The 22623-nt window shown below is 39.8% G+C and overlaps 1 protein-coding gene across 3 annotated transcripts in view; it reads left to right on the top strand.

The window, feature by feature from the left end:
- Nucleotides 1-22623, top strand: part of DLGAP1 (DLG associated protein 1) — a 5750587-nt gene that overhangs the window by 5292324 nt on the left and 435640 nt on the right. For all 3 annotated transcript variants that reach the window (XM_044065573.1, XM_044065572.1, XM_044065574.1), the window contains one exon: nucleotides 8746-8846. In XM_044065573.1, coding sequence (XP_043921508.1) covers nucleotides 8746-8846 — 101 coding nt within the window. The remainder of the gene's footprint in view (nucleotides 1-8745; nucleotides 8847-22623) is intronic.

Genomic DNA, 22623 nt, shown 5'->3' with positions numbered 1-22623 from the left:
TCAAGAATAGCAAAGGAACGTTTTAGAACTCATACTTCTAGTTATTGCATTCAATCACCATTTTTCCATCACTTTACACAGTCCTGCCACTCAGCTGTTTCAGTATCCTCACAGGTTATTAGGCCAAAATTGGCTATCAGTTGTAGGCATTGTTTATGTTTTTCTTACCCCTTGTCATTTATATTAATTTTAAGACAGGTTGTTTGATTCTCAGTGCCTCTGATTGTGTGTGTGTGTGTGTGTGTGTGTGTGTGTGTGTGTGTGTGTGTGTGTGTGTGTGTGTGTGTGTGTGTGTGTGTGTGTGTGTGTGTGTGTGTGTGTGTGTGATTCTACTTGTCCTCTTTATGTGATATTTGCTTTAACCAGGGGCTCTAAACTCTCTGTTTGGCCTATGTGACACTAGCATTCATATAACTGCCAGTTTTGCTTTGACTGCTGAAATACTGTTTGCTTAATATTCATTAAAGTCTGTTCATGTAAATGCATTCACTATTGTTTATGTAGAATCCTGCAGTGCCAGTGTCTATGCACATGTAAATAGCACTACAGGATTCTACATGAGCACCCCCCAATTGCACCTTCACACATCTTAGGGTATCTGCTATACACGTGATACACTAGCTCATTACCGCTCTGCTTGACTCGGTGAATCCAAAGTAGAGGCGAATTGACATGATTTCCTTGGAACTGGATGGGATAGGCTGGATACTAAACCTAATCCTAATCCCAACAGTTTACACCTCCATTTCCTCAATATGGCAGCAAATCTACTATTTCAACTTCTAGCTCACATCTGTAATGTTTTTTTTTTTCACATTTGGAGTTGTTCCTGGTTAGTTTAAACACTCCCTCATAATCCACATACTACAAATAAGATTTTCCCCCTCAGGCCCATAGGATGTCTGATCCATTTCTGTACTATGTCCATAACCAAAGCTTTTGAAAATCTCCTATACAACGGAATAATTGAGTACTTCAACAAATATGCATAGTAAGTATAGCGTTAAAATGAACCCAATACCTTGACAGTTATTTATACAATCTCTATAAAAAACAGGTTAGAATAGGGAAAATATACAAGTACACTTTTATATACCTCACCTGAGCTTTTAAGAGTGATAAGCACCATAACCTTTTAGATAAATTACAATCATTTTCATTTTTGACTAATACCAGTGCTTGGTTTAGAATCTAGCCTAGCAGCTGGATCTTACAAATCAAATCAGGACAGTATAACTCAAAAATATTGTTTGTTAGAGCTCGGGTGTCCCCCCAAAGATCTGTTTTAATCCTTTTCCCCTTGTTCATTAGCAATCTGTGTACTAAATTACACAGACACTATTTTTCTAAACTGAACCAAGTCCTTCTCTACTACAGTCAAAAGAGATCTACTAAATGATTTTTTTCTTCTTCAACTCCAGATAACATCCTCATTCAAGTGATTCAACAATAAAAATATCTAAGTCTATCCCTCAGACCCACACTCATCTTCAAAACACAAACTGATTTATTACTTCAAAGATAAATGACCCACTTAAAGCCGCACACCCCCATCTCTAGTCACCCTTCCCCAACCAGCCAGGAATTGCTTGGCTATTCAAGTTCTCAAACCTATAATCGAACATCCCCTTACCAGTCACTATACTATATTCTACCCAAAATGCAAGTGCTTTCAATCCATAGTAAATAACATATGTAGATTGATAGACTTGTGTCCTAGTAATGAGAACTGATCCTCCAACTGGTTCCTTGTTATTGCATGAGCCATAGGGCTTCTGTCCACCCCCACATTTAAATTAATACATAATAAATACAGTACATTCTTATGCTCAGATTATACATTTAATATTCTCATTACATGCTCTGATAATGAGCTGATCACATACTCATTCCATAGACCCCTCTTTGTCCTTTCCATACGAGAAATGTCCTTCAGTAATACTGTACCTGCCAAATGGAAGTCTCCTCCATCCCAAATTAGACAGAGCATTGATTTCAAGCAATTCAAGAAACAAAATCTCACATAAAGAACACATATAAGTGTAATTACTTTAGAGACGCAACTTAATCAGTTCCTCTACAGACTCCTACACTTTAAGCACATTACCTTGGTACACCATCAAGTCTAAGCTTAAACTCACCTAATTTCAGTGTCTTTAGTTTCCTTATCACCATGTGGTCCTCTGCTTGTTATTTCAGCCCCAGCTGTATGAAATCTACTAATGTTCTTCTGTCTCCTGTCTTCCCACTAAAAACTTTCGCTACAAAGAAAAGAAAAAAAAAAGAGATGGCACATTGTTCAGTCAATTAACTATAGTTATAGATGGCATCTAAATGACTTCATCATTGTGTAATGTCTGCTATTGTTGCTCTATTTCTTTTCTGTACTTTTGCTAATTAATTTTATATAGTCAGAGTGTTATTTTCTGTGAGTATGCTTGCTTTCTGTTAACTGTTTATGCTTTTTATACAAATACTCAAAACACATTGTTGTAACTGTACTTGGTACCCAGGTCATGAATGAAAATGGTCTCAAACAACTGTTCTACCCAGTCAGAAAATAGAAATTAAAAAAATCATTTACACAAGCATAATATTAGTGAGAGTTCCTTTTTAGCAACATTTGTACATTTTTAACAGCATTTACTGTTTACAAGATATTTACATTTGCTTGGTTTATGCAGTCTCAGTGGTGCAACATGTAGAATTTCTACCTTTCACGCTGGCAGACCTGAAAGCTGTTGGCTCTGTTCCCGCTAAGGGGGTTAGATTAATGACACTGCAGTGCAACATTAGGGGTGCTGCACTCCTAAGTGTGCTCTCGTTCAGATTACATGGTAAACTAATGTTACATCTGCTTGAGATGGGGATAACTCAGGTGGATGTAAAAGATTTCACTGTACCAAAAAGACCAGAGGAAGTTCCATGATGCTCTAACCAAATTTACATCTCAAATCTCTCCTGAAAAAGAGACCGCTAGCCTAGTGGGACTGACCTGGTCAACAATGAATGAATAAAATAAGATTATACTTTTGAATTTAATTTTTCAGAAAATACTCTGAAATATTTGTGTATAAGCTGCTACAGTATAAAATTCCATATTTCAGAAATGCTAATGAGCTAATTGCTTTATTTAGTAAATCTCATCTGGCTAATTCAGCAAATCCTCTCTGCTTTTAAAGAAACATGTTCAACAATTACAGAACCAGCTGATATTGCCAACATCCTGGCAGATAGGTTCAGTGCTAACTTTACCCCCCCCCCCCTCACCCCCTAAAGGGCCCATATCTATACAGGAAGAATGCAGAGTCCCTGTAATCACAACTACGCAGGTGAAAGCTGCACTCTCTAAAGCCAAAAACACAGCATCCATGGGACCGGACAACATCCCAGGCTGCGTTTTACACGAACTTCAGAATGAACTGGCTCCCCACTTAAGCATCATGTTCAATAATAGCCTCACATCAGGCATTGTGCCCACTGAATGGCACACAGCAACAGTTATCCCACTCCACAAAGGCGGAGCCACCACTGATCCCAGGAACTATAGACCTATTAGCCTGACGAGCCTGGTCTGCAAAGCCATGGAATGTATCATCATGGAACTCATAAACAAAGACATTGGTAACCTCCAAACTCTGGATCCCACCCAGTTCAGGTTTGTGAAAGGCAGATCATGCCTCCTGAACCTGATCGACTTCTTTGAGGCAGTCACCAAAGCTGTAAATGAGGGTAAAGTGGTTCACACAGCCTATCTTGACCTCGCCAAGGCTTTCGACACCATCCCCCATTCTGGAATTATAGCTAAACTCAATAAACTAGGCATAAATCCCTACGTCATAAGATGGGTTGCCAACTGGCTCACTGACAGAACCCACACTGTAAAAGTTGCAGACTCCAAATCTGACTTCAAACCAGTGACAAGTGGAGTACCACAGGGTTCCGTCTTGGGACCGCTCCTGTTTGGTATCTACTTCTCTGAAGTACAGGCTAACAGAGAAGGCCTCTGGCTAATGAAGTTCGCAGATGACTGCTAACTAGGAGCCATAGTCAAGTCCCCAAATGATGTGAACATCCTACAGAAGGGCCTCTCTGAGACAGATGCCTGGTGTCAGAGCCATGGCCTCAAGCTCAATGCCAAAAAGTGCAGTGTCATCCCCTTTGGTAAAAACTCTGTACCCATGAACTACCACATAGGGAGCAATCTACTTAACAATGAATGCGTGATAAGAGACCTTGGGACTCAGGTGGACAGTAGTCTCTCCTTTGATAGTCACATCGCCACAGTAGTCAGGAAGTCCTTCTACGTGGCACACCTCATCATAAAAGGGTTCTCATCCAGGAAAAAAGAGGTCATTGTTACCCTCTACTCATCACTCATTAGACCCATTATAGAGTACAACGCCCCTTTTGGAATGTACCTCACAAGACATCTGCAGCAGCTGGAAAGGCCACAGAAGTACCTCACAAAGAGGATTACTGGACTCAAACAAATGCCCTACACTGACCGCCTCAAAAAACTCCAGCTTTACTCTGTAGCATATCGCCTACTCAGAGGAGATCTCTGCCTAACATATAAAGCTATGTCAAACCCAGAGCTGTTGGACATGCTACACCTAAAGAAATCCCAATCCCTCTGAGCTACATGCTCTAGGGACCTAAACATTGTCGCCACAATAAACAGGACATGCTGGAGGGATAGATTCCTATCCCAGAGACTTCCCATACTCTGGAACAGGCTACCCATCTATGTCAAGCAAAGTTCTTCATTAGCACTCGTCAAGAAAAATCTTGATGAGTGGATGGGAAATAGGAAATACACCCCGGGGATCACTTCTGTGTGTCTGCTCATCAGTGGCACAGGAAAATAACTTTCCTGGGTGGTGTAATCCAGGGAACCTTGTTGGCTAGGCTTGCATAGGCCCTTGGGCCGATAGCCTAGTACCTACCTATGAACCTATGAACCTATAAACAAAGGTAAATAATCAGTCCAATTTAAAGCAACTATGTTCCTTTACACCAGACAAACTTTTGGGTAACTTATACTTTACCATTTAGAGTTGGCAATTACCCTCTGTCTGACAGTTGGCATAGAGGATTAAAGTGCTAACAAGTGCTTCCTATGGTCCAGTGGCCTGCCTAGGGTTTAATTCCTTCAGCCTCCATTTCCTAGCTGTGTGACTCTAATCAAGTCACTTAACCAGACAGTGCTCTCAGGTGAAGTTTGAAAAAGGTCCATGGAAATCAATGCTCTACCCCATTTAACAAATACAAATAAAATTAAATAAAGATTGACCACTCTGTACTACAATGCCTACCTATCTGTACATCTGCATTTATGTCTGTCTAAAATGCTAAAGTAATTATTCCGCATGACCTTCCCAATTATTTTCTCTTCTTCTTAGAAGTACTACCAAAGCACACTAAAGGATCTTCTACCAATCACTATTACCAAAAACACAATACAGAGGAGACATACGTCCTCAAAAATTATTTCCAAAACTATACATCTTGCAAACTGAAGCCATAAACCCTTTACCAACCACATTAACATACAGATTCATTCTAAGCCCAGACTACCAAAAAGACAAAAAAAAGTCCTTGGGTAAATACAGCAGGTACATCAGACACCAGCTAGTGACCATGCAGTCGTCTTCCTCCTACAGTAGGGGTATATAAAGTTAAACCCTGTCCATTCCATGTACATCATAAAAATCAAGACCCTCAGCTGTTGTTAATGTCCTTGATTCCAAATGCTGCTTAATGAATCCTGCAAGAATAGCCAATAAACTGGTCCTATTATAAATTCTAATACACCATATGTAGTTTCCATTAGCACATTCTGGATTAAAGACTTCTTAAAAGATCTTCACCATTTCTCCCTAGTATACAGCTACATCTTTAATACTAGGCTAAAAACATATTGGTGGGGGAATTCAAATTCTACACCAAAACCATCTAAGTATAGCACTTAGAATGCAAAAAAATGTCAACTACATCCTTGATTGGATGATTATCAAAATTGTCCTGAGCAATGCACCAGAAAATACGTTCACACAGTACCCTACTTACCTCCAACAACTTAGAAAAAATTCAACAACCTTGTACATTCCCAGCTAGATGCCTTACTGAACATGTGCAACATAATCGTACAAGGGGATTTCAACATCTGCCTGCTAGGCCACCACAGGCAGAGTCGGATCCAGCACTAGGCAACCTAGGTAGTCACCTAGGGCCCACTGGCTGGGGGGGGGGTCCAATGGATGGAGGGCTGTCATATATACTTTTCAATTAAAACATAATTACACGTGCTCTTTAAGAATGCCCTCTGTGTCTGTGAATCCCTGCATGCATCAATGCACATACACATCTGCTGCTTGCTTATTCATTTCCGCACACAAAATAAACAAGATGTTCCTGATAGACCTGTGTTCATGAAATTAAGCAGAGAGGTAAGGTGTGTACATATGTGAATGCCCTAGTTCGGGATGGCAGGTTAGTTGATTTGCTCAAGCTCAAACCCTGTACCTTAGTTGCAGGACACAAGAGCCTGAATCCTCTACATCAACTACCAAGATATTTGTATGAGTTTCACTGCATTTTCAAGGAATTGTGAGCTTCAAGGAATGAGAAGTTTACTGCTATTCATGCTAAGTTAGTTTTCAATATGCAAATGGTCATCACTATTGTGCTATAGAATTTAAAAGCAGTGTTAGTAGCACAACAGGTAGCATACTTGCTTTTGATACAGAAGGCTGTAGGGTCTACTCCTGCAGCATGTAGATGGATTAGAAGGATTGTTGTACTTGGGGGGGGGGGGGGGGTTGCAGTCCTGAGTATGTCCTCCCTTGGATGAGATGCCTAGTAACTATGTCCGTTTGTCATCCATTCCCTATCGCAATATTACCAGCTTACCATTTTTTTTTAAACGTATCATAGGCAATTTAGTCTTTAAGGGCAGCAGGCACTGAATTTGTAGGTGAAACAATAAAATAAAAACTTGTTTGCTAACAGCAACATTGTCATTAGTTACAGATTGCTTTAATGTAGAATTATTCAGATGGCTTTTACTTTTGCAGAGATTGTGCATATCAACTGATATTGGTGGATTGTAATGACAGAAGTTTGGCCAACATATGGAAATTTACCCTTTTCCCTACTGTAGTGTGATCTTGGAGTTAGTATATGTAAGTAGGGGGGTGTGGGGGCCATAGCCTCTGAATTTAGTGAGATTAATGTACTGTGGTGTGTGTGTCAGTTGGTCTGTTGGCCAAGTCATTTCCTTCCTTGGGAAAAACTTTTGCTGATGTGAACATTCGATGAATGGTTGTTCGGTGATTTTGGTTAAATGAACAGCTGTTCTCTGTAATTAGACTTCGACGAATTGATATAGACCCGATTTATCCACCACAAGCAACATATTTTCAGAGTTCTCTAGAACACTAAATGCTTCAAGTTAGACACTTTTGTCCAGCTTATGTACGAAAGTAGTCTATCTGAACATTACCACAGGGCTCCCTTTTGAAATGTCGACACTTAGAATGCCAAGTGACAAAATGCTGAAAAAACAGGGAGAAGAGCGACTTTCAAAAATCTGTCTTTTCCGTAAAACTTTTTTTGCAGGGAGCAAGCCCCGCTGCACCCCCCACCCCATGTGGGAGCCAAGAGCCCCCCCCCCCCAAATTTATACCAAATCCTAGATTGCCATATCTTGGAGAAAAGGGAATACTCCAAGAAATGGCATCTCAGACTTAGTATATGTAATTCCGATCTTTTAGCCATTCAGTCTCTGTATTTTGGGATTTACTCTAATAGGTTCTGACATTTCAAATGGTTACCTTACCATAGTCATCCAATTATAAATCATTAAAATAAATATAATAAATCAGGATTTATTCCCCATCTGGTTTCTCCTGGTACATAGGGCTTAGTTTGTCTGCACTAGTAAAATGTCTTTTAAGCTTTCACATTTTTTTCAGTTGCTGACTTCGGGCACAGGTGCAATCTGTACAGTCGTACCACAGGTGACCCTAGTTCATTAACGAACATGAAACTCCTAGAGCTGAACAGGAAAGAGAGGAAAGACAAAGCTACCCATGTCCTGCTCTGCTTTCTCATCTGAGATGACACAGGGTTCTCTGCTATTCTGATGACACCACAGAGCTTGAAGGTTGTTAGACATGCAGCACATCAGAAATGCAAGCCTGATGAACATGCAGCTGTGGTAGGAGAGTGAAAGTACACTCAGATTCTTGTTGCTGTGTGGCATCATTTTTTGTGCAGAAGGGTATGGTTTGAGCAATGTGACAGTGCCAAGAGGATTTCTTCACAGGCAAGGTGGCATCTTTAGGTTAAGATTCAGAGACATCATCCTCCACAATAGGAATCAAGAGAACAGGCAAGAAAGACAGAAAAATCTGTCCTGTCACACACGCGAAGGGCTAGATTTCTGTCCTCTGAGTAATACAAATGTACAGAAAAACAAAGTATTGGCTTTGATTTATTTTCTCTTACAGGCCAGTTTTCCTCATCTCATTATCAGAATTCCAACTGTATTATATCTACCAACAGATGTGTCAGTTGCTTCTTTTATTTTCTTTCTCAACCAGGCAGTTATCTGAGTGTCATAAACAAGTTGTTAACTTTAAAAAACAGGTGTAACACCCTGACATGATAACAAAGAAGTACTTTTATTTTCCCTTAAGTATGACTAATCCGGTTTTGTTTTTCACTGTCTGCTTCCAGGTGGATGGCCCAGAGGAAACAGTCATTGTGGAACAGGAAGAGCACAGACCATATTACAGGTTTCAGTCAATAGGAATTCAAGTAGAAGATGAAGAAAAGTGGTAGGTACAAACATAAAACTAATGACTTGACAGAAAAGTGCTTATAAAAGATGAATGTATTCCAAGGCATCATAAAAAAAGAACATTTGAAATACTCCCTAGGAACAAAGATTGTTTTGGGTGGAATAGGTTTATGATTACATAGTAATGAGCAGTAAATCAAGATTTGTGGTTCATTAGCTACATAACCATTAAGAGGCAGACTGTTTCATTTGATTGCTGGGCTCTATGTTTGGGGAAGTTGGAAGGATATACCAGTCTTTTTTTTTTTTTTTAATAGTTTATGACCTGTGGAAAGTTTTGGTGGAATTCATTAACTGTGATAGCTATATTGAGTTTAAGCTTCATTTCAGATTTTATTGCAAATTAATTTATTTTTATTTATTTATTTATCATTTATTAACCGGGAAAGTCTGACTTGGAACAAAGCCAATTTTCAGCAGAGGCCTGGGGAGAAAGGCTCCAGATGCATGTCTTTGTAACGTGGGAGGAAACCGGAGCACCCGGAGGAAACCCACATGAACGCAGGGAGGACATGCAGACTCCACAGAGAAGGCACCCCAGCCGAGAATTGAACCAGAGAACCTCTTGCTTTGAGGCGACAACGCTACCGCTGCACCACTGCGCCATCATATGAATAATACAGCAATGTGTGAAAAGAACTATATTCACATACCAGACTGTTCACAGCCATTAATACTATTATTATTATTATTATTATTATTATTATTTGGGGGGGTGCTTTGAATCCATTCACTTGCTCAGTCAGACAAGATTAAATAAAAATGCCTGAATACCTTTCAGACTTTCTTCAGCACCATGTGAGGTAAGTTGAAAGATATGTGATACATTAAAGAAAGATTGGATGTCCAAAACATATTACTTTTTTTTTGTTGTGTCTTTCGGCTTATTCCGGTTAGGGGTCGCCACAGCGGAACTCCGGTCTGCTAATGTTTGGTAGTGGATTTTTACATGCCGAGTTACCAGCCCTGATGCACAACCTTCAACGAAGGCACACCCATTCACATATGCCTCCACACAGAAGACGCTCTAGCTGAGTATTGAACGGGATAACGTCTTGCTGTGAGGCAACAACGCTACCGCAGCACCATGTGTAATTTTTAAAGTAAAAGAGCATTTATTTATTTTATTTATTGACATTTGATTACTGGGAAAGTTAGTCCAGGCACTTGATAAGTGAAGCTGCAGCATCTGTAAACAAGGTGCTACAACAAAAAGCTGAAATGTGTCATCAATTTAAAAGGATGGAGAAGGGAGTCATGTGTCAGTCAAGAATACGTGTTATTGTACAAACACCAAAAAACAGTCATCTACATGACTGTTAGTAAACACAATAAGAAGTAGAAATGAAAGAATGCAAACAGTAGCAATGCACTAACAAACTAGAAGAAGGGGGAAATTAGCTCACTCAGTCCAGAATAAAAAGGAGAATCTTGCAGAATCTTGCAGATGAGCTTGGTGTCAGTGTTTTTTCAGACATCATTATGTAGGTGTAGGCGGCTGAGGGACACAATGTAAAAAAGCAATACTGGATCTTGTGTAGGATGTACCACACTGGTACATTATTTGAAAATATGTCTGAAAAGATGAAAAAAGTGATTGCTTATATAGCAGGTTCAAGTATGTTACCCTTGTACTAGTAGAGGCAGTATCAGGGGGTGACTCAACCATGTAAGAATGTGGCCATGCTATACCATATCAGCACAGTGTGTCTAGTTACACTTTGTTTGTCGGAGAAAACTGTTCCAATGCTAACTTTTGTTTTTCACTACAAAAGCACAATGAAAAGGTCCTGCTGTGCTGCTGGGAATCTGAATGACAATTTATTTGGTAACTGGAAGTTGAGCTCTTGGAACTCTGCCTGTTCTCTGTGTCATTTTCTGTGATGCCAAAAAATGGTTAACTAAATGGAGGGAAACATTACGACTCTTGTTGTGACCTTGTCAGATTCTTCATCTGTAGCTGGAACTGGGCCTTCTTAGCACTGCAGCTGAGTGACATTTTTTTTCATTTATTTTACTAATACCTCCCACGCAGCATCTAAAGCTGTAGCCTTCAGTAGCTACACAGATTTCAATGGGAGTTTGTCAGTTACTATTAATGCCTCCCTCTTCAGAGAGGAAGTCTGCTGTAAACATGTTAAGCATTAACTGTACATGTGCATTGTGACTGTAAAAACATTTGCTTATTCAGTCGTTTTATTGTTGTCTAACTCTGCCAGACTTGCTGCCATTGAGAGGGCTGTCTTTTACCCAGAGATATGAGATCTTGAATTACCAAACAGCAGCTGCTTGGGGGCTGCTTTGAAGTCCTGCTCTGTATAAGACAAGGAAGTGAAGTTTTTTTTTTTATACCCCCCCCCCCCCACCACCACCACCACCACATAGTGAAATACAAGCTGCTAATGGGCCGTAAACAGTTAAAGACAATCGTTTCACCAGCTAAAGATTAACTTTCTTGCATCAGACTATCTGGCAGCATCCCATCTGATTCTGTTTCCTTATGTATTCTTGTGTTAATTAACTTTTTGTGACTAGCAATGTGGCTACCAGTTTTTCATTTGGAACACTAACATCTATGTGTGGGAGCAATTTTATTTTATTTTTTTATTTTGCATTTGTTTTCTGTGATAGTACAGTGATCACAACTGGCCATTGACCCATACTGTCTGGGGGAAATAATTAACAAAGAAAAAAACACTAAAAAATGTTTAAACAAGCATTTTCAGTTTTCTTTCTCCAGCCACTAAAGTGGAAGAAATGCAATATGTTAAACTAACTTTAACGTTAGTGGCTTTATTTTTGGGGAAAGTGCTGTCCGTTGATGTAATGGTTCTGTACATTTGAAGTTGATGTAATGCATAGTTGTCAGTAAAGCTACTTATGTTGTTACACAGTTTTATTTGTTGATTGAAGTCCACTGAGTGATGATGTCTGCTGAGACAGAGTGCCTTAATGTTTTTTTTTATTTTTCCTTGGACATCTAAGATTTAATTAAGCTGCAAGATAAATGGAATCAACTTAGTTTCCATGTGATGAGAAAAACATGGGGTTAATTCATTTTTAGCATATGGTCTACCCAACTCTAGCATGACAGTATTTAGTTATTATGGTTGATTTGCCAGGAAACAGAAGCTGAGCGGCTTATTGCTTGCTTCCATAGGAAATGGAGAATACAGTACAGGATGCAGAAGGAAAATACATGTTGTACTTTGTGTACACAGTGCTGGATGAAGAAGTTATAAGATAAAGCATAGTAAAAAGTAAAACTAAGTACTGCAATACTAGTCATTAGGTGACTGAAATGAACTGCAAGTCTGCTTAAGATGCACTATGCTTACCGTTCATTAAATGGAAGAGTGCCAGAAAGTTGGTTACTACAGGCAGGACAGGTAGCAGGGAAATATGTAAAAAAAAAAAACAATCTCATAGAGAAAGTTCAAAAAGAAAACTGAAATCAGATATGATTATGACCACTACATTGCTCCACACCAGCAAAAATAAAGCAGCCACCCATCCCTAAGAGGACAACCCTCTTCCTGAGAACTATGATCTTTAAAACTCTTATTCAAGCCTGTAATGACTTTTTTGTATACTTCCATTTAACACCCATAGCTCCTTATTGCATTTAGACCTTTTTTGGGTGTAGCTTATTTAACTAAGTGACTTACCAGCTAATAATAGGCAGTATTAGAAAGGGCGAGGTGTTGTTAATAAAATGACACTAAGATGGCTAATCAACAATATCCTGCAGTATTTATTTATTTATTTACTGATTTACTGACATTTGATTACCAGGAAAGTCCGGCCTGGGAAGGATCCCATTTTCAGTGGAGATCCGGAGAGAAAAGCTCCATAATATTACAAAACATTTTAAGAACAATAATTTTACAGTCTTCAAAAATAATGCAAATAACATCTACAGTTTAAATAATTATCCCAAATTAGATATAATATGAAAACATCAATTAAAAATAGATACAAGTTATATAGCAATGATTTAACATTTAGAAATTTTAGTGAGTTTATAGTGAAATTAAAAGTAAGTTAGTATAATACAAACAGGAATTGCAATATGAAGTGAGAAAAGCAGGCTTATGTTATATTTAGTGAGACAGCCTGAGAGAGAAACTGATAGAAGTAAGTAAGTGAATGAAGAAAGGAGAGCAAGGAGGTGTAAGGTATTATGAGGTATTTGTTCACATTTAGGACTATAGTTTATCCTGGTGTTGAGCAAGAACAGCACCAGCTTTTGACTAGGATGTCTTTCAGAATGGTTTTGAAGGGAGAGATGGTATTGACCTGATGGATACAGGCAAGGAGTTCCAGGAACTTAGCAACTTGTTATGAGTATAGACAATGCCCAGCAGAGTTAATAGGTTTGTAAACAGATGGGAGTTGTTGGTCACTGAATAGTAATGACCAACTGGGAGCATAGTTGTGTAGAATGCTATTTAGTGCTTGACGAGCAGATGAATGCTGGATAATTTTATAGGTGGTAAGAAGATATGTACATTAGTAGATGGGGTAGTTCTAACCTAGTTAGGCTTTTAAGGTCTAAAGAGAGGTGGGTTCTGAAAGTGGTATTTGCTGCAAATTTGGCAATTTTGTTATAACATTGTTCAAATTTTGATTTTTGTGATGCCTAGAGGGGAGGAGATAAGTAGTGGCAAGTGTAGTTTTAGTTCCATTGGTGAGAACGTTTTTGGCTCTAGAAAATCTGGCAGTAGACAAATTAATCAGTCTGTCACATTATTAATATTTTTGTATTTATGGTCATATTTTCATAACTGGGAGACCTACATGGTATTGAAGGATATAGTTTGAAATGCCATAGAGGAAGACAAGAAAATTCATTGCCAATGCCCATTTATATCACACTGTATGGGATATATTGACAGTTGTTTGTAAGTATTTACTTAAAAAAAAAAATGAGTGACACAAAGTGAAACCTTAGATGTTATAGAAGTAAACTGGCATTGATATTTGCACTGTAAGTTGCACAAAACATATTCACTGTTATTTATATTGCTAATTATGCAATTAAGCATAGTTTTCATTTTCTGTAAATATCTTAAACAGTACTTCAGGCAGGAATTTCTTGCTGTTGTGTGAACTTATATATGGTTAATAAAAGTGCTCTAAGAATATATGTTTCGATTATACAGTTTCCAAAATATGAATATACGTTTAGATTATACAGTTTCCAAAATATGATACATTGTTTGTGAAAGTTTAGCAAAAATGTTATTCTGGGTTTGCATGCATTATAATATATTGTAGTAGTTATGAAAAGACTATAGATGCACTGAGTAATAGCAGCATCAAGAATACCTCTTACTGATATCTTTACTATTTGTACAACTTTAATAGCTGTCATTGCTCGCAAAACGTTTACATTTGTTCATCGTATGCTATTTAAGTTGATTTTTCAGAAAATACTCTAGAATGCAAGACTATGTGTAAGCTACATTCTGTTATTGAGTTAATCTGGAATTGTCAGACAGGAACCCGTATAGTCTAATTAACTCTCTTGCGGTCAATGCTAAGCTTTCAACCTTCCAAACTAAATTGAAATGCACTGAGCACTCCTTGTCAGTTCTTGTCCCCAAAATGTGTGCATCTCTCCCTAAAGGTATAAAATCACTGCAACCCTTTCCAAAATTCTACCATGAATTCCATTTAAACTGCTGAATGCAAATGCTACCCAAAGGGTATGGACACCTAGTTGCAGTATTGCCTCACTATGAGTCATCAAACTGGAATCCTTTCTTCCATTCAACTGAAGAAAAAATGCATACGGTAATAACTCTGATCTTGTTAGCCTTCATTTTTCCTTCTCTTCTGCTCTCTGTCTTTTTAACTAACTAGTTGAACATTTATTTATTTATTTATTTATTTATTTATTTATTTACATTTATTTACCAAGGGTAGAGCACTGATCAACCCTGACAAATTTCATCTCAGCCCCAGATGCAGTTCTATACCAGCAACAGGTATATTCAGTAAGATAAGGACATCCAGAATCAAAAGAATTGTACAAACATTTGAAGTGACACAGATTAGTATATAACAGTGACGGTAGCAAAATACTTGCACTGTCACTTAAGATGTAAAGTTAGATAGTATTAACTAGATACAATAGAAACAGAAAGACGTAGGTGGTAGACAGTAGATAATATGGAAGGAGGCTTATATATGAGTTTACAGAGAAAATAGCTGGAGGTTACAGTGATTGATGGGTGTGAGAAATCAGGTGTGGGAATCTTGTGTCAAATTCTTTATGTGATATTGTCATTCTTAAGACATTTGCTGTGTTCTTCAAGCATAAGCTGGAGTTCAAAAGTAGGAGTAACTGGAGAGATCAGTGATGTTTGGTGGAGATTCTGTATACATATGCAGTTCCTCCCCCTTGTCACCCAGAGATGTTACAAATACTGTATGGCAGGGGTGTGCAGTTAGAACTTGTCTGATTAAAGACTGCTGAAACAGGGCTCAGTTTTGAGCTTTTTACTGGTTAACTGGGTTTGTTTGTGTCTTTTGGCTTTTCCCAGTTAGGGGTCGCCACAGCAGAACTCCGGTCCGCTAATGATTGGTAGTTTATTTTTACATGCCGAGTTACCAGCCCTGACGCACAACCTTCAATGAAGGTACGTCCATTCATGCATGTCTCCACGCAGAAGACGCTCTAGCTGAGAATCGAACCGGACAGCGTCTTACTGTGAGGCGACAACGCTACCGGAGCACCACCACCGCAGGTTTACTGGTTAACTGGGTAATTTGTTTAAATCAGTTTGCTCGTTTTCTATTGTTATATAGAAACAAAATTGCACTTTATTCATCTGCGTTTACTGTATTTGTGTTTCTTCCTACTTTATTTTGCTTTTGCTGCCTGTTCTTAAAAGTACTTAATTGCATTTATTCTCCTGCATTTATTACTGCTTACTTGTAACTGTTATTCTAAGCTTTTGGTTTACGTACTTGGACCAAAGACCAGATGTTTTACATTAAGAAGGTTTGTGGTCTGCACTGTTGTGGCAGGACAGGTAGCTTACATCCTTCTAATTTGGGAGTTGCTGATTGAAGGCTTAGTGTCTGTTATTTTAAAAGTGTATCAGTTCTGGTTTAAGCACTTGAGCTTTGGGCCATTTATTTTACATTAAGAAAGTGTGGTCTGCACTCTTGTGGGAGGCGAGAGTAGATTCTACCCTTCTGAGCTGGGAGTTTCTGGTTAGAGGCTTATTGTGCCTGCTTATTTCCACTGTTTCTTTCCAAAATTGGTACGCCTTGTTTACTGTAGCATAGACTAGATTCAGACCTGCTGAATCTAGCTTTGTTTGTATAACTTGAGCACTAATTCAGGCCATCTTTTTTTGGAGAAGGTTCCCCTGCACCCTAGTGGCAGGAGTGTGCAGTTAGAACTTGTCTGATCGAAGACTGCTGGAACGGGGCTCAGTTTTTAGCTCTTATAGGTTAATTTGTTTAAATCAGTTTGCTCATTTGCTACTGTTATTAAAATAAATAAATAAAAATACACTTTATGCATCGCCGCTTAGTTAGGGTTAAACTATTCCCGGCACCATAAAATCTGCTCTTCAACTTCTCCCTTAGAACTAATCAGTTTTTTAGTTTTAGCACTCAAATCTGTTTGAACTCAGCACGTGTTCAGAACTCATTGTAAGCACTAAATAAACTACTAATTACTACAGCACTCAACTTTCCTCACTTATCTAGAGGAAAACAGTTTTTAGTACTTAATAAATAAGCACCTATCCAGGCATGTCTAAGGGTCAGCTCCCGGTGTTTTCTCCTGTCTACCTGATGAATCTGAGCATCTTGGGGCAATGCAGCAATTGCCTCATGTACACAGACAACCCTCTCCTCCTACCACCCAACACTACAACCTGTGGGAGATGCACTTATATAGCCAAACTGGAAGCAAAGCTCTCCTCACCCAAGACTGGACTAGATAGTCAAGAGGAGAAGGTAAACACTTGCACCACACCACACTCATCACATCGTCCCTCAAAAGCTACACCACCAAAACACACACATAGAAATGCAAAACACACACCTACATTCGTGGAGACTCTCAATAAAAATCTGCCCAAGCAACAGAGCCCTCCAAAACAGAAACGCAAGCAACCTCCACCACCCAACATAACCCAAATGACACATAGCCCACAAACTCAGTGTGCCACTCAACCACAGCCCATAAGGCATAACAACGTACCCAACACTCTAGTCATAAGTGACTCTATAGTCAGGCACACTGATGTTCCACTCACCAGGCTAAACACGGAGAAAGTTACTGTCAGCTGCCTGTCAGGTGCCAGGATCTGCCACATAACTCACGCACTCGGGTCCCTCCACAACAAGTACAAATATGACTCTGTCATTGTCCATGTTGGTGTGAATGACCTGAGTTGTACCTCCCTGGACTACATGAAAAGAGACGTAGAGGAGCTCTCTGATCTTGTAGTCCAGGCAGTTATGACCCTAGCCCTGAGTAGCATCCTGCCATCACCCAGAATGATACCACAGTACAAGGACAAAATGATTGACTTCAACAATTGGCTAAGCTTCTGGTGTCATTCTAAGGGGATCCAGTATCTGTCTGCCTGGGATGACATGATCGACAGACCACGATGCTTTGCCAGAGATGGCCTGCACCTGTCACCCTTGGGATTCTGGATACTGGCTAAGGCTCTTGCCACCCCTATAGTGCCTTTTTTAGGCAAGGTTCAAATGACAAATTCACCACCTTAACAGGTACAAGCAAGCAAAATCTGAGGGTAATGCAACTTAATGCTAGAAGTCTAAACCTCAAAATGCACTCACTCGAGGCACTCCTTAAAATGGAGAACATCGACATCTTTGCAGTGTCAGAGACCTGGTTCAAGGCTCCAGAGAGCACCCCTGTATTACCAGGCTATAATTCATGTTACACCTTTCGGCCACCTAACCTGGATCGAAACACTAAAGGCGGAGGTGTGTCCATATTTATTAAAGATACCCACACATTCAGGCTAGTTGCTCAGCATAATGCATCCGAGATTATCCAAGTGCAACTAACTCTGGGCAAGACTGCAATCCAAATTGTAGCTTGCTACAGATCCCCCACCATGCCCCAGGATTCCCACTCCTCATTTCTAGATACACTGGAAAATATTAGGGTACAACCCAACACCCTAATAATGGGCAATTTCAACTACCCCACCATTAACAGAGAAAACTACTCATGTGCCAATTCTTTTGCTCAATGTTTTCTGGAATTCATAAATTCCGATGCCTAGGATCAGCTTATCCACACTCCCACAAGGGGCAGCAATATCCTAGACCTGGTCATTACCAGCATGGGTGACTGGTGTTCCACACCAAAGGTCAATTCCTCTTTGGTCAGATCCGACCACAAGCTAATCACCCTAGACATCCACATCCCATCCCCACCCCCCATTAGGGAAACTACCATAAATAATTTCTCCAAAGCCAACTTCAAGCTTCTTAAGACAGAAGTGGCAAACTTCACTACACCCATGCAGACAGACAGTAGAGGTACGACTGCTGAATCCTACACAATTGCACTTTATAAGCACTTACACAAGTGCATGGATTGTGCTATCTCTAACAGAACTAAGATGTTATCCTCCAAAAAAATGAAGCCAATCTGGTGGTCCTTTGCCATAAACAAACTCTACAACAGAAGAAAGAAACTATTGCAAAAAAGAGTAAAATCCCATGATTGGAGGAACACCCTGGTCAGCCTCAGTAAGAAGATGAGATCCCTCATAAAATTCATCAAAGCTAGTTACGAAAACAAAATTGCCACTGATTCTAAAGACAACCACAAAGCATTCTATAGCTATGTCAAGAATCTCAATGGCAACACTCAGATCTGCTCAGAGCTACAGCACAATGGCACTAAATATACAGAACCAAATGATATTGCCAACATCCTGGCAGATTGGTTCAGTGCTAACTTTACCACCCCTCATCCACTAAAGGGCCCATCTCTATACCAGAAGAATGCAAAGTTCCTGTAATCACGGCTGCACAGGTAAAAACCACACTCTCCAAAGCCAAGAACACAACATCCATGGGACCTGACAACATCCAAGGCTGTGTTCTACACGAACTACAGAGCGAACTGGCACCCTACCTAAGTACCATGTTCAGTCATAGCCTCACCTCAGGCTTTGTGCCCACTGAATGGTGCACAGCAATGGTTATCCCACTCCATAAAGGGGGAGCCACCACAGACCCCAGGAACTACCACCCCATTAGCCTGACGAGCCTGGTCTGCAAGGCAATGGAACGAATCATCATGGGACTTATTAACAAAGACATTGGTAATCTCCAAACTCTGGACCCCACCCAGTCAGGTTTATAAAAGACAGATCATGTCTCCTAAACCTGATAGACTTCTTTGAAGCAGTCACCAAAGCCGTAGACGAGGGTAAGGTGGTTCACACAGCCCATCTAGATCTTGCCAAGGCTTTCAACACCATCCCCCACTCTGGAATTATAGATAAACTCACTAAACTAGGTATAAATCCCTATGTCACAAGATGGGTTGCCAACTGACTCACTGACTGAACCCACACTTTGAAAGTAGCAGACTCCAAATCTGACTTCAGACCAGTGACAAGTGCAGAACCACAGGGTTCAGTCCTGGGTCCTCTCCTGTTTGGTATCTACTTCTCTGAAGTAAAGGCTAACACAGAAGGTCTTTGGCTAATGAAGTTTGTAGATGACTGCAAAGTAGGAGCAATAATCGAAACTCCTAACGATGTGGACATCCTACAAAAAGGCCTCACTGAGACAGAAGCCTGGTGTCAAAGCCATGGCCTCAAGCTCAGTACCAAAAAGTGCATTGTCATCCCCTTTGGTAAAAACTCTGTACCCATGAACTACCACATAGGTGGTAGTAAAGTTAACACCGAAAGTGTGATAAGAGACCTTAGGACACAGGTGGACAGTAGTCTCTCCTTTGATAATCACATCGCCACAGTAGTCAGGAAATCCTTCTACATGGCGCACCTCATCACAAAAGGTTTCTCATCCAGGAAAAAAAGAGGTCATTGTTCCCCTTTACTCATCACTCATTATAGAGTACAAATCCCCTTTTGGTATGTACCTCACAAGAAATCTGCAACAACTGGAAAGACCACAGAAATACCTCACAAAGAGGATTACCGGCCTCAAACAGATGCCCTATGCAGACCATCTCAAAAATCACCAGCTTTACTCCGTCGCATATCGCCTAGTCAGAGGCAATCTCTGCCTAACATACAAAGCTATGTCAAACCCAGAGCTGTTGGACATGCTCCACTTAAAGAAATCCCAATCCCTCTGAGCTACACGCTCTAGGGACCTAAACTTTGTCACCACAAAAAACAAAACATGCTGGAGGGATAGATTCCTGTCCTAGAGACTTCCCATACTCTGGAACAAACTACCTTTCTATATCAAACAAAGCTCCTCATTAGCACTCTTCAAGAAAAATCTTGATGATTGGATGGGAAATAGGAAATTCACCCCGGGGATCACTTCTGTGGCTCTGCTCGACAGTGGCACAGGAAAAAAATTTTCTTGGGTGGCAAAAGCCAGGGTACCCTTCTTGGCTAGGCTTATATAGGCCCTAGGGCAAATGGCCTAGTACCTCCCTATGAACCTATGTATACGCATACCTACTAAACTCTGTTCATGGTTAAAGGTCTTATTCACTCAGTATACCAACAGATTTGTGTTGATTGCATTGCATTATGTCTGTCAGTTGAATAACTAGGGTGGGTGAAAGTGGCAACTGCCCTGGATGTAAAGTGTTGGGGGATGGGTGCAATCAGCTGATCCGGATCTCTTTAATTGCATTTACAATCAAACCTGAGTGCTGTAGCGCTCTGTGTGTGGTATACGCTATAGCACCTACATGCTATATTATGGCAAGCAGTTTAAAACATCTTAAAGATAAATTAAAAAGAAAATGCATTTTTTTAAACTAAAACCTGAGTGCTGTAGTGCTCAGTGCAGGCAGAGTATAAACTATAACAACTGTTTACTACATTTATAGCAAGCAGTTTGCTACTGCAGTTTAAAAGAAGAAATATTTTTTTTCAATAAAACATGCAGAAGAATGGTCGGGGGCAGGGCACTGAAATGGAACCTGAATGGCTGTGGTAGGAGTAAGGGGGTGAAGTATCATGCATCTGACCACCTGGTGGTAGGTATGCCAGTAGAAGGAATGAACTTTTTTTTTTCATTTGAAGTGCTTAGGGGTAGTGTGCTCAGGTTCATGGTACTACTGACAAGGGGTGCTGGTTGAGCCAGCTATGCTTTTGATGTCTGTTATAGAAATTATCAGACAGAAGAGTAGAAAAGCCCTGCAGACAAACCAGTTAGTAAAAAGTATAAGAAAGTCCCAGTGAAGCTAGAGTCTGAAATCATGCAGATCATTTGCATATATCACGTGGCCCTCCACTACCAGAGGTTTAAGGAATTACACAGTGAAGATTCTAGTTTGGCTGGGTCTTTCTTGCAGTTTTTTATTAAATGAGTTACCTGTGTAACATTTTTACCCTGTGGTTTGAATGTTGTGTGGGATATTTTGCAGGTACCCTAATGTTTATGCCCCTCAGACTTATTTTTAAGCTCTTTGTTCCTAAAATATGGCCAAGCAGTCCACATATGCTGTGTTGCTGAGCTCCTAAAAATGGGCAAAACATGTAATGTCTACAGTTAGTGAGAAGAGTTTGGCTTTATTGGCCAAAACTTATTAGTAAAGACTTATAAAATGAAAAGGCACAGACTTTCAGTAGCTATAGAGCTGAAACACTCATACGTGCTCAGGGAGTTATTTGCATATATTCCGTGAATGTAGATGAGACATTATATTTCATCACTTTGATCATGATCTTTAAGGACATTAAGGATAGCAGGAAGGAGGTTTAGCTTGTGGAAGATCTTTATAAAAAAGATGTGTGATGCAGATAAAGACAGTCATCTTTGGACCTACCTGATCTGCCCTTTACCCTACTGCATGGATAAGTAAGAAATGCAGCCTAACTTGTATTTGATCCCAGTGGCAAGGTCAGAAATGACAACACACAAAAAATATAATTAAATAAAGTTCCATTATTATACCTCAAAACCCAGCTGCTCTAAACAAAAATGCATGGTGAAGTGTTGCATGAAAATTAATCAAGTACACATAACGTCTAAAAGACTGATGTACTTGAATGTAGCTAGTTAAGTGGAAATACTACAAGAACAAAATTAAACTTTTTTTTCAGGAGGCCAAGCTTGCACCTCCCATGTGGGAGGCTGTACTCTACACCCTACCCCACCCCAGCCCAACACACGGACACACACACAACTTACTGGTTTCACTCTGAGGTTACTGCAACTCCTAGACAGAATGAGGCATTATTTTTATGTTTTAAGTGGTTGTTCTTTCGCCAGGATGGTGCAGTCTTGAAGTTGACTAAAAAGAACACAGTTCAAGCTGTCACACATTACTGCAGTGAAACAGTGTGAAAACTAACTCAGGGAGACAAGTACTGAGCAAATTAAAATGAACAACCACAAATCAAGCATCTGAAGGGGACCCATGAAACCAAGAGTTTGAATCAGCATTTAGTCATATTATGAAGTAACAGTTTAACATTGTAAGGGTCTATATTTTTTGCAAGGAAACACCCTGTTTGATTGGATGTACCAACCTCTACTCCCTGACTAATTACATTGTCTAATGTCAGATT

The sequence above is a fragment of the Protopterus annectens genome, chromosome 3.part0 (genome assembly GCF_019279795.1).
Source record: "Protopterus annectens isolate FY-2018-M chromosome 3.part0, PAN1.0, whole genome shotgun sequence".
Taxonomy (NCBI): domain Eukaryota; kingdom Metazoa; phylum Chordata; order Ceratodontiformes; family Protopteridae; genus Protopterus; species Protopterus annectens.
This window is presented reverse-complemented; position numbering and strand designations above follow the sequence as displayed.